Here is a 16,238-nt window from a genome sequence, read left to right on the forward strand (position 1 = left end):
GAAAACATGTCTTACAGACTAAAATATTTACAGGAGCAAAATAGCTGGAAAAATAAACAAGGATGCTGAAGAACATACTAGTTTTGTGTCTTAAATAGCTTAGTTTGTCTGAACTACTATGAAGGGGTCATGTGTAGATTAGGGGATAACATGCTGCTTTTCCCAGCTGTTTGATTAACCAGCTTAGAGATGGGTCAAATGCGCAGGAGCAGAGCCCAAGAAAGGCACATCATCACCTTCCAAGTGCAGAGAGGCCCTATAGCATGTTTGCAGTTTATCAGATTTGCTGCATAATAAGCTGTGCACTCCATTCAGCACTCTAATTAACCCAGGAAAGCTCTCTGGCTCAGTCTTTGCTGATAGCATGAACCTCACAAAGCCAGGCAGTCTCACCAAAGTACCTCTAAATAAGATTAGCAAAGCGAGCCAGCCATGAAATAAAATGTAGGCTAACTGTCGAGCAAATACTATTATTTGCTTTCATTTAGTACCAAGTTCTGTATTTGGCATGAGGTGTCCAGGCATTTAATGTGTGAGTAGCACTGGCAACTCCTAACAAGTGCTGACAGATGAGACCTTAATCATTAATGTTTCTCTGTACAGACAAAAATAACCAAGTGCTGTATGACAACACTTACAAATACGAGTTGACAGTATTTCCTACAACTCTTAAGTAGTCCTGGCTGCCATTGATGTCCATCAGGATTGGGAATTCCGTGTTGGTGGGCTCCTCTGGAACGTGGTGGCAGACTGGGTAATGCTGAGATATCAGAGGAAAAGGAGAAAAGCCAAAGCTGGTGGCAGGTTTGTAAAGTGACAAGTTCCTTAGCCCTGTTAGCTGTTGCTAAAGATCCTTGTCAGACAGCAGGAAAAAGAAATGGTGTTTAAGTGATGGAGGATCTATTACCTATTTGAAGAGTGGATCTCATCCTCCTTTCTTTGCCTTTTCAGGTATCTTGCAATATCTTCAGAACTCTCCCGCCTAGTGACAGCAATGAATTTGATCCAGAAGAAGATGAGCCCACCTTGGAGGCATCGTGGCCGCACTTACAGGTTTTTGATTGTTTACCTCAGAAGAAATTATTGTCATTGCTTAGTGTATCTAATAATTTCCTCAGCTTTTTTTTTAACCTGTGAATCAGAACTAGTCTGTGAGACACTAACATTTATTAATACTGTTTATGACTCTAGTACAGTACCTACAGAGATGGGAGAGAACTTTGTGACACTTGCAAAATGTTAAAGCTTCCTTTCAAAATTACATTGATGGTGTCCCTCATAGTCCTGTTTTCCTTCATTGATTTAAAAATTATTTTGCTTTCCCAACTGCTTTGATGCACAAGTGTTTTTCAACAACTTCAGCAAGAGCATTGTGAGGATGACACTACTAGCAGTTTTGCTTTATTGAGGGTGGTTAATATTTGTACAAAAGTGCACAGGTGTTAGCAGCTGATCAAAAAATGAATAAGCAGCTGCATCCCTATCTTAGTCCTCCTTCCTCTCCTTGAGTCAAGGTTTGCTCTCAGATGGTTGTAGCAGGATTCAAACTCACTTAGTAGCATCCCTTCCTCTGAATTTCGGTTGTCAAAACAAAGGATTTTGAGACCCCCATGTGGAGTAACACTGCATCCAAGTCTGGAGTTAATAGCACAAGAGAATTGTGCACCTGTTGGAGTGGGTCCAGAGAGGAGGGTGCAAAGATGATCAATCAGAGGGGCTGGAGCACCTGTCCTGTGAGTGCAGACTGAGAGAGCTGGGGTTTCTCATCTCTGGAGAAGAGAAGGCTCCAGGGAAACCTCTTTCAGCCTTCCAGTACTTGAAAGGGAGCTTAGGAGAAAAACAAGGGAGAGTGACTTTTTTACATGGTCAGATACACAGTGATCGGACCAAGAGAGATTCAGATCACACTTTATTAAGAAGCTCTTGTCTTTGGGAGGGTGTGAGGCCCTGGAACAGGTTGCCTAGAGAAGCTGTGGCTGCCCCATCCCTGGGAGTGTTGAAGGCCAGGTTGGATGGGGCCCTGGTTGGATGAGCAGCCTGGTCTTGGGAAAGGTGTCCCTGGCCATGGCAGGAGGGCTATAATGAGGTGATCTCCAAGGTCCCTTCCAACCCAAACCATTCCATCGTTCTATGATTTTGAATCAAGAACATAAACTAAACTTGAGGAGGCATCATTGATACTGATGCAGTAATTTCTTGTATAGAAAATACAGATGAAGGTCCTGTATGTGTTAGTTCAGGATAATGACTCACACCACTGGTAAATTTACAAGAAGTTTGCTTGAGTAACCATTTTTGGAGTTTGGGAGTTTTTGTGAGCAAAGGAGCAAAATTGATCTATGCCTGAAATGAGGATTTGATTTTACAGTTGCATGCCCAGTCCTGTGAGTGTTTCATTTCACTCTTTTGTGCTCTCTAATTCAGAATCTGTTGAAATGTAGGTTCATCCCTCATTTATATTTAAATTCCACAAAAATAAGAATCTTCAAAACTTCAAGGCGTCTCTGAGGAACTGTGCCTGCCTGGAAACAGCACATTCAGTCACATTGGTGCTGTAGTTCAAAAAGTCATTACTTGCATGGAAATGATGGAATTTCTTATCCAGTGGATGGCTTACCATTGCCAAGAAGAAATTCACTAAAGTATTTGTAAAAAGTCAATGGAATTGATTTCCTGATGATTTAATGTTGGTGTTATGTAAGCTGTCACTTTTCCCACAGCTTCTTTCTAAACGTCTCTCCTGCTTTTTGATTTCCTATTGCTTCCTTTGAGAAGTCAGAGAACACTGTTATAAAGTACCAGCAGCAGTTTTGCAGCATATTGCTGTCATGGAAAATCATTTAAAACGATTTTAAAATGTAATTTTTAAGCTTCCTTTTTCATTTCAGTATCAATATTCATATTCACTAAAGACAAAAAGGAAAAAGTTTTCCATGGCTGCTCTTTATGAAAAGGTTCTGCAAAAAGAATGGCTGGCTGGCAGCTCATTATCAGTGACAGATCAGAGTTGCTGTCTTAGGAGTCCACAGCAGTCTCTGTTTCACTTCACTTCCTTGTTCCCTGGTTTTTATACTCTTCTTTTTCTCCACTAAATGAAAAGTCTTGCTGTCCCACTGAAGAGTTTAGGTAGAGATGGAATTGCATGAAAATAAGCAGATTTTCTCCAGCCCTGAGGCTAATCTTTACAGTAAGTTAGGAACTTCTGAATAAATTCTGGTTTGTATTCTGCTTCTGTGTTTCAAGTTGTACTAGAACACTACTCTAAGCAGTTTCTAATTTAATTTAAATATTTCCAACCGTTTCACCAACCCCTTCGGAATTGTAATGTCTGTATTTGATGTGACTTCAGCAGTTCAGAGGGCAGTTTAAATGTGCTTCCCAATTACTCTAGGAAGCTTTACAAGATGATAACAAGCATTACAAGATGGCAGTGCCTGTTCTTGGTGATTAAATGTTTTTGACTGGAGTTAAATAAGCCAAGGCAGCTTAAAAAGCTAATGTAATTAATTTTAACTAAAAGGTGGCAATTCGATAAAGGAGAAGAATATTTTCCATTTCTTTTAACCCTTTGTACTGGGGAAAAATAAGCATTTAATCTTCTAACAAAATAACTTGGGGAGATACTAAAAATATAAAGATTAATCAAGTCATAAACTAAAACTGTGTTTTGTTTATTTTTTCTTTTGCAGCTTGTATATGAGTTTTTCATACGATTTTTGGAAAGCCAAGAATTTCAGCCCAGCATTGCCAAAAAGTACATAGATCAGAAATTTGTATTGCAGGTAAGCTGGTGTGTTTTCTTTAAGACTTAGTGTTGCTTTTGGGGGGAAAAAATCCTGTAAAAAGATCTTGTCTAGAATTTGAAAGTGTAACTTCATTTGCAACAGAAAAAGGCTAAATCAGCATCTACAATGAAAGTTTTCAATCTATGGAGGTAGTGGAAAAAGGTGTGTGTGTTTATATGTCAGTCTCTGTTGCTATAGATACATAAAATAGATGGTTTGGATCCAGTTTCAATACCTCAATCAAAATATTTGACTTGCTGGTTTTGAGAGGGAGCTGAAACAGTAACTGTTAAAAAATGAAAAGTTTTCTACCAAGTAGTCTCAAAATGCTATTCTTTCTATCTAGAGAGACTACTTAAACATCAGCTTTAATGTGTCTTAATATTGTTTATACATACAGAGGTGGTTGAAGGAAGTTGTTTCCTGGGATAAGCCAGGACACTCCACACATCTTTTGTCTTCAGTTTTGAGAACAGGCCTGTACTGGGCTTTCTTTTCCCTTTGTGAGTTTTTGTATAACTGCAAAGTCAGAAAGAACTTTGTGCTTGATGCTGTCTGTAGCTTGCTTTTGAAATTAGGAGAATTTAGAAAGATTCCTACTTGCAGGCTGATACCTGAATGAAAAACAAACTGGAGTTGGCAGGAGATACTCAGCATTTCTGAAGACCTTTCACTTGCCCCTTATCACTCATGGAGCTTTTATTTTTCTCCTGTAGTGCTCAGGCAATAAAAATTTTTGCTCGTATAGTTCGTGTATGTTGTTTGGATGAAGAATACCTGAAAAATGTAGAGAAAAGAGCAATTTCTGTCCTTACATTCAAAGTTTCAAAGAAAGGAATTTAGTTTCCTTCTCATTATCACAAGACCTTTGTCATCCTACAAAAGCAATAGGATATACTTACATTTTTATTTTATCCATCTCCTAAACACAAGAGCATTTTTCTTCTGGACCAAATCTCTGATGGTTTCCTTTTTGTTCATCTCAGTATTGATTTGACAAGGAGGTGCACCAGTGTGTTCATCCAGTACCTGGTGGAGATAAAAGAATATGCATGATAAATCACTCCTGACAGGTTTTTCCAGGATGGTTTTAGTTTGATTAGATAGAGCAGGATTGCATTAGGATGAATGCATGTGCTGTCCTTCAAAATCTAGTAAAAACAATTCTTAGATGCTCCTGTTCTGTGCTGCTGAACTTGGTCATGACTGGCAACATCCCACTCACACCCTTTAAGACATTCAAAACTGTCAGTTTGGCACAGGAGAATGGGTCTAAAGCAAGGATTGATTTTTTTTTTTTTTTTTTAAATCCTGCTAGTTTTCATTAAATCTACAAAATGGAAGAATAGTGTCTACTGGAAAGAGGGAATATGAGATATTAAAACCTGTGTATGGAAAAGATGATGTGACACTTAAGAGGTCAAAGGAGTTCCAAGGACTCCTGTGTTCTTGCCACGTGGTTTGGTGCTGCACATTTTTATATTGCTGTGCACAGTGTCTCAATTTAAAATTTACATTTTTCTACAAAAAGCTCTATTCAGCCACACACACACACACACACACATATAAATATATATACCTGTGTGTGAATACTTTGTGGTGAGCTGGAGGAACTGGGGTGTCCTTCCACTTCCTATTGTGTTTGTTGTGTGTCAGGAGTAACTCCTGAGTATCTGCAACGGAGCTCCCTTACACAGGAAAGCAATTTGAGACTTAAGAACATCAAGCATTTTGGTGTTGTCATGACACTGACAATGCAGGTGGGACATTTGGAGTCTTTGTCTCAAAATTAATTTTTAATTTGTTTTTTTTTAATAAATTTTAATGAACTGTTTCTGGGCAGTAAGGATGCCTGTATAAAAAAATATTAAAAAGTTAGTTTTTTTAATGGACTTTTTTCAAACTTTTTGCTTATTTACATACTTTTTTTTTTTTAAGTATAGCTATGTTTCTGGCTTTCAGCTGTATGTTTTAATAAAATACTGTATTTACCAGTGTAGCTGTTCATTTCTAAAGCCTGCTTATGTACAGTTTGAAATGGTTGGCAGTGGTTGCTAAGAGACATACTATTCAAATATATCCACAAGTCTCTGTGTTATGTTGGTTGCTATTTTGGAAAATTAATTTCCCTTTTCTATGTATGTTTAGAATAGTCAACATAAAATATGGGAGTCTTGCAGCTTATCCATAAAAATAAGACTTTATTGTTAAAAACTTGATAACAAATTGGACATAGCAAAATAATTCTTTATTTTTAATGAGAGACTGAGTTTAGCAGTGTTTCCAGAGAGGATCTGCCTAAGAGAACTGGAAATATAAATACTTTTCTATCCAGTAAGAAAATGAAAAACATAACTGCTTCCAGCTGTTTGCTGTCTTAGGCTGAAATGTGCTATTTGGGGAAAGATGAGGTGACTATTTATTTATTTAAATCCAGAACTAATTGAACAAAGCAATGTATTTCTAACCTCTGGAGGGCAGCTGACAAGCCTCATACTTCCCTGATGAAATTCCTGCCAGGGATTCTTACTGCAAGGAAAATACAGTGAGGTCTCATTGTAAGCTGCAGAAATGTTCAAAACAATGAGGAAGAATGTGTGCATCAGTCCTAGACCTGGATATTAGAAAAAAAAAAAACAAACCAGACAGCCTAACAAATCAAATCAAATTTTTTCAATTTTTAATCAAATTTTTTCCTATCTTTTTTCACCTCAGAGGTTGTGTAGCATTTTAAGAGATCAGAGGTGCAGCATGCATACACTGACATATTTACTTGTAATATGTATTTATACTTTATCTGGTTGTGAACCTAAGATAATTTTATTTTCTACCACTCCTGTAATGATTTTCTGACAGTATTTTACCCATTTGTAAGACCTTTTTGACAAACTGTCTTTATTTCTCTTGCAAGACAGGTACTGGCTGACAGTTACATTCTTTTTTGTGCAAGACAGATACTGGTTGCTTATGATTATTAAAAATTACCTAAAATTACTGTTTTCTGCACATATGTAGCAGTTACACAAAAAGTTGTGCTTTTTGCTTTTAAGTAAAGTTTACCTCTGAATTAATTCCAAATATCCAGAATAGCCAGTGTTGTGGTGTCACAAAAAAGTGAAGAAGGTGGCTAATGTAAAGCTCATACTTTTGTGGCAGAGGATCCAAGGGGAGCAAAACAAAGATCTGCAGGTGATATTCCTGCTGCTCATTTCATGCAGCTTCAGGTGTCAGTGTTTGGGATATATTTTGTGCAACAGCAGACACTAAAACACCTTCTCTTTGAGTCTGACATAACCATTTTGCTGTTTAAGAGCTAATTAGTAATTGTGGGTTTTCTCTTGGGTTTTTTTCTTTGTTCATTGTTTTGTGTTGTTTTTTTAATTGGCATTGATAATGAAATCACCATTTTGTTCAAAGTGAAGGATTAATTCCCTGTGATGTTTTTTTGATTTGTGGCAATTGGTGGGGATCATGTAACAGCAGATCCAGTGCTGGCATGGACTTCCCTGTTGAGTCTTTCCACAGCGTGAAGGCCATGCAATCACTAGGAAGGCTTAAAGAGCTCATCATATAAATTACAAGCAATTAGAAAAATGTGACCTTGATACAATGTTGTGAGAACAGAGTATTAGAGCAAATGAGGATCTTGTGGTTCTGCAGAGCCAGGGAATGGTGAATGGTAAAAGGCAAACTATCTTATCATAGTAATCTTTGGGGAGAAGGAAGGCAGCATTTTGGAGCTAGTTAATCCCAAATTTATTATTCTGAGTTTTGTGATGTTGTTCTGAGGTTCCAGCAGATTTTTTTAACACTGGATATCTACTCCTAGGATACCATGGATGTCACATTCTTTCATTCGTGTCTTTGCATGAATTCAGTTTCGTACAGAAGTCTGTGTGTCCTACTTGTCAAATGTCTCCTGTTTCACTTCTCTTTTTCTTTTAAACACAGCTGTTGGAGCTGTTTGACAGCGAAGACCCTCGAGAACGAGACTACCTAAAAACAGTCTTGCACAGAATTTATGGCAAGTTCCTGGGTCTTAGAGCATTTATCCGAAAACAGATTAATAATATTTTTCTACGGTAAGTTGTGGAAGAAGGTGCTTTTTGCTTAGGAACGCTTTAGGAAACTGATATATTGCTTATGTTTAACTTTTCTTTTTTTAGATTTGTTTATGAAACCGAACACTTCAATGGCGTAGCTGAACTGTTGGAAATTTTAGGAAGGTAAATGATTCTTTATTTATTATCTAACTCAGACTTCCCTTGTGGGCACGTCAGGATAGTGTCAGATTCGGAAAAAGTATTATGATAATCCCTGGTTCTGAAAACAGATGTGTGCACATGCTCATCTTTAAGCCCATGTGCAAATCTCTGTCACATCTTTGCCAAGAATATGTAACCACCTGCAAGTTACAGCCAAAGTGTTGGATTGATTTTATGTGTATGAGTGCATTAAATACTGCACACTTCATCCTTACATGCCTGGAGGATTATTTTCTTCTGAGCACACTTAGCTGGGTGAATGTTTTGAGTGAATCTAATTTTGGTAGGTTAATTACTCGAGACCACCTTACTTACATGAATTTTCAGACCACATAGACAGTGTCTTATCTGTTTGGCAACAGGTTTGTGCAGCTGTTTATGTGATTATTCCTAATGGGAGCTGGATTGCTACCTAGATCTGTAGTGCCCTGCTCATATAAAGCAGGACCAAAGTCAGCACCTGTTTACAAGCATTATTTGTAAACAGGTGCTGACTGCTAAATATATTTTAATCCAGAAAGTGCTCGTTCAGACCTCAGTATTGCTCTCTGTGATGATGACACTAACAAATATTTCTTTTCTAATTTCCAGTATTATCAATGGTTTTGCTTTACCTCTCAAGGCAGAGCATAAACAGTTTCTGGTGAAGGTGCTGATCCCTTTACACACTGTCAGGAGTTTATCACTCTTCCATGCACAGGTAGAAATTATGGAAATATTTTCTGTTCAATTATAATTATATGTATATTTTTTAAGGCTGCTTTCTAAATTTACACACACATAAAAAGTGGGGGAAATTGTAAATGTGGAAAAAATACAATAGATTTTTTTTTTCAAAATTAATTCATTATCCTTTGTGTGATAAATATCTAGCTTCTGTTCTGATTAGGTAATTAAAAGCATAACATTAATCTGTAATATCTTGGAAATTTTATTTAGTAGTTAAGCTCTCTCTCTAGATTTTCCTCTCTGCTCTTTTCTCATTCTCACAAGTTTGCCTTTCCCATTCTCTCTCCCAAGAGGATGTTTGGGTTTCCTTAGTCTTGTGCTGTCAAGGCTCTTCTTCACCCTGGCAACCTTCTGAATACCAATACCCACATTTTTTTCATTTAATATTCTCCCTCACGCATTCCTTAATACTGCATTTATGCTCTCATACATCTTTTTATACCTCCAGCTTATATGATGTAATTTTTCCTCTGGTAACTGCTACCTGTTGCCATTCTCTCTGATTTTCAAATAGTGCAGTATTTCTTATGGGGATAAAGCTCTGCTTTCTCAGTATGTTATTCCAGGTTTTAGCTGTGTCAACTCATCTTGCAAGAATTCTCATGACTTTGCTATATAAAATTAGTAAAAAGATACAGAGAGTAGCAGAAGCTTCAAAACACTGCTTGTATGACTGCATTTAGAATTCCAAGTTGTTCTGATTTTTATTTTATATGCTACTTTGTCACTCTGATTGTTGTAAAGTGTCCTCTTGTTTCTTATAAACTGAACTTTGAATGGATTTGCACAGTGCAAATGTGCATCTCAATCTAAAATTAGATGTAGTTTGAGAGAGCTGAATAGCATCTTGCCTTAAGTGTCTCTTTTTTTAAAAGTTGGGGTTTTGTGGTTTCTTTTAGAAGTGTTCTAATTTTGTTTTTATAAATTCTTACCTCCTCACAGCTGGCGTATTGCATAGTACAATTTCTGGAGAAAGACCCCTCACTCACAGAACCAGTAAATATTTTTCTTTCATACTTCTTTTTTTCACTATGAATGGTTTGCCCTGTAGAGAGAAAAGTAAAAAATCTAACTTCTTTTTCCTTCTAATTTAGGTCATTAGAGGTTTAATGAAATTCTGGCCCAAAACCTGCAGTCAGAAAGAGGTAAGTGATATGCTTACAAGTGATATACTTAGTATATTAAAAAAAAAAACCAAAAACAACACAAAACTCATTTTGCTCTAAAACATAACAAGCAGGGGATCTTTAAATAATTTGTGGTTGATAGCACATGCTGTGGTGAATCTTGGTATTATTTCTTGTAGATGATTTTTCAATACTTTAGTTTTTTGAACAGTTTTGACTTGAAAAATTTGATAACTGTGGTTTCTCTTCACAAAATAAGTCCTGGTACTTCTGCAGAGAATTTTTTAGAAAGGAGGAAATAAACATAGTTGAGGTTAGGTTGGAAAACTCTGTTAGATTTGGAATTGTTTATATATGAAGGCAGTATTTTTCCAGTGAGGATGAAAGATACTTTATGTGGTGTTTACCTACTAAACATGTAAAATATGCAGTTAAATGTGCATTTTTGCTTCAAATGCAAATCAGAGTTTCCCTAGTAAGGTTTTGTGAAACAGAAAAACTGTTACATTGTTATATTATATTGTTAATTGTTATATTGAATATTGCTCTCAAGAATGAGAATATTAGGAGAATCTTCTTAGTTATGGAAGTGTAAACTTTGGTTGTTCAGACCTTTGTATGAGACATGGTTTTCAGCATAGATAAATATACAGTTATAATTCTGAATTTCATTCAAGATACTTTAAATGCAGCCTTGAAGAAGAAACTTGTCCTTGTTTTAAGGGACTGAGTCCAAAAGCTACTAATGGAAGAACTGATGACATTTTTTGAGAGAGGTCTCACTGAGCTAGTGAGGTTTCTATTTCTTCCTGAAGAATTTGAAGGTTACCAGTGTTCTGCAAAACAAGATGAATTCAATGCTTTCTTTTTTGTCTTTAGGTCATGTTCCTAGGAGAGCTGGAGGAAATCTTGGATGTAATTGAACCATCACAATTTGTCAAAATCCAGGAACCCTTGTTTAAACAAATTGCCAAGTGTGTCTCTAGCCCTCATTTTCAGGTCAGTGGTAGAGGTTATTGTTTGTATAGGAATGTATAATTTCAGTTTTGGACATAACTCCCACCCAAAATGTAGATATGATGTTTTAAAATACTTGTCTTCTGTGGAAGAGGATATATTGGGGTGGAAGGTTAGGTCTGAACTCCATTAATAATTTGTTGGAGGTGTTTGGGGTTACAGCACAGAACTTGTCCTGAGCCCCTCACAAATCCTTAACCTGTGTCCAAGCAGACTTTGAGCCCTTCTCACTGTGGGTGGCAGGTGCTGGCCTGATGGATTCAGAGGATGGATTTGCTCCCTGGTTTTGGTGCAGTATTGTGCAGTTCTTGTTTTCTGACTTGCTTCCTTCTAATGTGTCTGGTTCGAGGTGACACAAACTGTAGCCTATTTTGATCACATTGTATAATGGGAGGAAGGACAATGAATGGGATGTAAATGGATATGTGAAGAGGATATAAAGTTCATGGCCTGTAATGTCTCCATCTTAAGCCTGGTGATCTGTCCTGGCACAAAGACAGATGTGACTTTTCATCTCTTCCTTGGACTACATGTTTTTTTAAATCATAATTCAGATCGGCATCCTCCTTCCTAACCCCCAGCTCCTCCCCAGGGTAATTACTGTCCTTGCTACCTTCCCCATGCTGAAGATTTCTCCTCTCTTTTCCTGCCCAGCTGCTGGGCCTTTCCCTCTCTCCTTCCTCTGGTATTCCAGTGCTGCTGAGTTTTTTCCATCTGCATTCTTCCTTATTTTGAGGGAAAGGTTGATGGGAAGTCTCTCTCTGCTCTTCTTCCCCTCCTCAGCTGCAGCACTGATGCTGTGTCTGCACCCAGTCTTCAGTGAGCAATAACACATTGCTCAGGAAATAGAGAGTGAATGCTGTGGGATCAGAACTACAGGATAGAAACTTAATTCCATTCATGCATGTTATGCTACAGATTTGAATTTAATTCCAGAACTAATCACTCCTGTTAGCTTATCTTCTCTGTGATTTGTTTTTCCTTCAGAAAATCACAAAATTACAGGTATCTGAATTCCTGTTAATATTTTATTTCTTTGACTCAAAGGTGGCTGAAAGAGCGCTGTATTATTGGAATAATGAATACATCATGAGTTTGATAGAGGAGAACTCAAACGTTATACTTCCCATCATGTTTTCCAGCCTTTACAGGATTTCTAAAGAGCACTGGAATCCGTAAGTTTGTGCATTTACACTTTATCTTACCATTTGACATCACCCTGATAAACCTGGGAAATGTCTGCTGAAGAACATCTGAATGGGAGAGATGCAGACTCAAAGCTGCACTGAGCAAGTGCAACTGATAATGCCAATATATATTAGTCTGCACTTGAGCTTGTCTCAGTGTTTTTAATTAGCTGGTATGTGTACAAAAATCACTACCTTGTGGGATAAAAATAGGTCTTCTCACAAGTTGGAAAAAAGAAGTAATTAAATGTTACATTGTTATTGAAGGAAAAATGTTGATCATCAAGTGTTTCTCCTACGCAGTTTTTTTTATAAATGGGTTGGCTCTGAAGCCTGATTGTAAATTGTCTAGAAGAATATTATTTGGCATTAATAAAGCTTTGTGGCTGTATCATCAGCTGATACCTCTGGGAAACTTTTGGTGTTGGCATTTTTTAAACATCCATGAAACATACAGACAGTATATTCTTAGGTTGGGTTGTTTTTTCTAAATTTATTTAGGTACAGCTGTTCTCTATGACTATAATTAAGTAGTTACTTTATATTGATAATTAGGCAATTTTATTTTAAACTGAATAACCTAGTAAAAAGCGTTTTCATGAAAGATTATATTACAGTTAGATGGCATATATCCTATATTTTAGTTGGGTAGTTTTCCTAAGTCAAGATGATTAGCATTTAGTAAACCCAGTATTTTTAATGAGCTGTGCTGTGCTCAGGTCCCAGTTGCTTTGAGATCTTACTGTAAAACGTTTCATCTTTTCAAACATTGCTCTTTTTGTTCCTTACCTAGTCAAAATCTGAAGTTTGTGTGCTTCCATGACAAATCTAAGGCTGCTGGAAAGCCTCTATAACTTAACATTGGTCACAAAAGAATGCTTTCCATGGCACAGGACTCCAACCTTTTATACCAGTCTCCAACCTTTTATATTATGCACTGGGATGCTTCTGGTAATGAGAATATTCCAGTATCCCAGAGTTTTCATACTCATAGAAATTTTGTTATGTGAGCCAGGTAAAGATAAATCTAAAATGGAGATATTTAAAGATTTTTTTTTATATATTTATAAGAAAATATTTCATGTAGGCAACAAAAATGAAAGTTTATTTAAAGAGATGAGAGAGAGGGGGGTGCATGGGAAATGGCACATAGTTTGTGTGCTGTAAGGATTAGCTCCAAAGGTTCCTGGCACTTGCACTGTTGATTCACTGCCTCCTGGCTGAAGAGCAGCTTCTTAAGCAGCCCTGGGTCTGAATATGACAGCCAGAGTAGTGGATCAGGAACTGTGAAAGGGAAAATGAATATGAGCTGTATGAGCACAAGGAAATCACTCTTGAAATACAGCTTTGTATTTTGCATAGATGCACTGAATATTCAGCTTCATGGAAGAGTCATAAGGAAATATGAATCACTTTCATTCTGTGTTTGAATTCTATTCCTTCTGCCAGCACTGATGATTTGAATCTCTGAAGTTGCATTCAGAATTGCTCCACAGCATGAGAGAAGAGTCTGTAGTTATATGTAATAGCTTTCTGTTGTTGCCTTTTACCCTAGAGTTTTGGCCTGCTCCCTTTCAGTAGTCAGTAGGGACATGAAAGCTGATTCTCACCTTTAAGTATGTTAATCAAAAGTAGTTTCACTGAAATCGAAGAATTTACATAACCATACTTGCAGGAGCAGAATTGGTCACAGAAAGGCTGGGAAGAGAAGACACTCTTTATTTCACGTTTGATTTCACCTGAAACTAATGGATTCCTTTCTTTCTTCTTTTTCCATGTTTCACAGGGCTATTGTGGCTTTAGTCTACAATGTGTTGAAGGCATTTATGGAAATGAACAGCACCATGTTTGATGAGCTGACAGCCACTTACAAGTCAGATCGTCAGCGGTAACTTTTTAAAGCTTTTTTTTGTCAGCTGTGCACATGGCCTGCAGTTTAGTTCTCCCCTTACACTCAGGTGCAATTGCATAATCTCAGACATAATAGACACTGCACCATTTCTGCCCTTGCCTGCTTGTTAGGCTTCTCATTGCAGGATGTGAGATTATGTGTGCAGGTTGTTCTTTAGCCTTTATTAAAGCCTTTATTTACAGTATCCATTGCATTGCTTGGGAATCCACATTGCTCATGCAATTCATTTTTGACTCTGCATTCCAAAACACTTAAGTGTATCAAGATCTTCAATAATAAAAGGAAAACAAGGGTTTAAAGGTAAATTTGATTAAAGACCTTTTTTTTAAAAAATAAAGTTACACTGAGTTTTGGAAAGAGACATGAGGGAAACCTGTAAGATTTGATTTTCCAAATTGCAATTTGTAGGCTGAGTGTGATCTTAAAGCAAAGACACATCTCTCAGGCTTTTTATTTCTTATTCAGAGGTCCTGCTGTATATGACTCTTTCAGCATGCAGGATCCATTCAATACACCACTTACATAGGCATTAGTTCAACTCCAGTGGCTTCTTGTCTTTTCTCCTATTTTCCCTAATCTTTATTTCTCCTTTGCAACTCAGCATCTTTTCTCAAGAGTTTTACCTTATGCAAAGATTGGGTGAAAAAAATGAGGAAACTTCAGGAATTTTGAACAGTTTGCAACTTAAATTAAGTCACACCTTGGCTGTGACTCAGAGTTCTCCAAGCAATGCAAAGGGCACTGCATGTCAGCAGAGGTTTTTAGGGCAGTCCAACCTGAAAGTCTCTTGGCTGTTGTAGTTTTTTTGACTTGTGTGACTAGAGTTACACTGACCTTTCATTCCACTTTGTTTTATAGCCCAAAAAATCTGCACATAACAGGCTAGTTCATTAATATGGTATTCTACTTTTAGAGATTTGTTTAGAGCAGTATTTAAACTAAGAAGCCAGATGTTTTTGATATGTATTGGTAAATAACTGCCGATCTCCTAGTGCAGTTGAGACAAAACTGTGTAGTTCCTTAGCGAAGAATTTTAGGATTGATAATCTAATCCAGCTATTCACAGTGGCAGCTTGGTGACCTGAATCACTTGGTGTTGCACTTTGCCCCTTAAGGTGATAAATTTCTGTTCTGAACAGAATGCAGAGGTGTGTCCCATGTCTGGAAAATGGGAGAGGTTTAGAGGCTGAACTATACAAAGAATTTCTTCTGCACCTGCTGACATTGTATTTCTTACCAAGCCTGGTGCTAACCATTTCACCATTTTTATTTACTTCTTATGATTTTAAAATCTGAATGTATAAACAAGGGTATTTACCTTAACGTTTCCAGAAAATTTTTAGCATCTTAATAAAACCACTTTTCAAAAGGGTAGCTTTGATGCTTCTTAAAACTTGAGGAGAAATATGTTGAGATAGGTCAAATAGGTAAGTTGGATGAGGTGATCATCCTCTAGCAGACCTTTAGGTAAGCAGGCATGTATTCCCTAATGATTAGAAGATAAATATTGGTAAGTAGCCTGAAAATGTAAGGCTATTTCACTTATTCTTGTATTTGATTTTAAATACTTTCCAGTAACAATAGGCTCTTTTTTTTTTTTTACCTTTTACTGTTCTTCAGGGATTTATCTGAAAGTTGTTTGTACTTTTTTATATGTTTAAAATCCTCTTGGGAAATCAAAATTCCAAACAAATGAGCCAGATGTTGGTTTGTTGACTGAATCAAAGCATATAGGAATGTTTCTAATCCCTTGAAATACTTCTCAAGACTTCTGTAATGTGACTGGCAGAGAATCTGTGTATCTGTCATTGTTAGATTTCCATTTCATCTAAACCTACAAGGTGATGTCATAAAACTTGAAAGCATTTTGTGCCTTGCAGTCTCAATGAGATTTATTCACAGTAAGCTGTGGCAGAGACAGGAAATTTAGAAAGCAAACAATGCAGGTAAAGTAAATGTTAGGTTTGCTGTTTAATTTTCTCAAATCAGCTACTAAAGTCTCTTGTTAAAGCAAATGCTACATAGCTCTTGCAGGAATTTGTGTGTGGAAAAAGAGTAACTCACTGAACAAAAGGCACATCTTGTAGGTTGAACTTTGCCTTGGTTGGTGCCTGAGCTGTAGGGAAGCCAGCAATCATTGTAAGTAAAAATAGCAACTCTAAAAGAATCAGGGAGTGCTTTCTAGAAAGCCACTGTGATTTATAAGATTATTTATA

The 16,238-nt window shown here is 37.0% G+C and overlaps 1 protein-coding gene across 2 annotated transcripts in view; it reads left to right on the plus strand.

The window, feature by feature from the left end:
- The window catches only part of PPP2R5E (protein phosphatase 2 regulatory subunit B'epsilon), a 70,728-nt gene that overhangs the window by 50,166 nt on the left and 4,324 nt on the right, over window positions 1-16,238 (plus strand). For both annotated transcript variants that reach the window (XM_015631365.3, XM_015631366.3), the window contains exons 4-13: window positions 952-1,053; window positions 3,690-3,782; window positions 7,737-7,867; window positions 7,952-8,011; window positions 8,642-8,750; window positions 9,722-9,775; window positions 9,874-9,924; window positions 10,786-10,905; window positions 11,971-12,098; window positions 13,897-13,998. In XM_015631365.3, the coding sequence (XP_015486851.1) occupies window positions 952-1,053; window positions 3,690-3,782; window positions 7,737-7,867; window positions 7,952-8,011; window positions 8,642-8,750; window positions 9,722-9,775; window positions 9,874-9,924; window positions 10,786-10,905; window positions 11,971-12,098; window positions 13,897-13,998 (950 nt within the window). The remainder of the gene's footprint in view (window positions 1-951; window positions 1,054-3,689; window positions 3,783-7,736; window positions 7,868-7,951; window positions 8,012-8,641; window positions 8,751-9,721; window positions 9,776-9,873; window positions 9,925-10,785; window positions 10,906-11,970; window positions 12,099-13,896; window positions 13,999-16,238) is intronic.

This window comes from Parus major, chromosome 5 (genome assembly GCF_001522545.3).
Source record: "Parus major isolate Abel chromosome 5, Parus_major1.1, whole genome shotgun sequence".
Lineage (NCBI taxonomy): Eukaryota > Metazoa > Chordata > Aves > Passeriformes > Paridae > Parus > Parus major.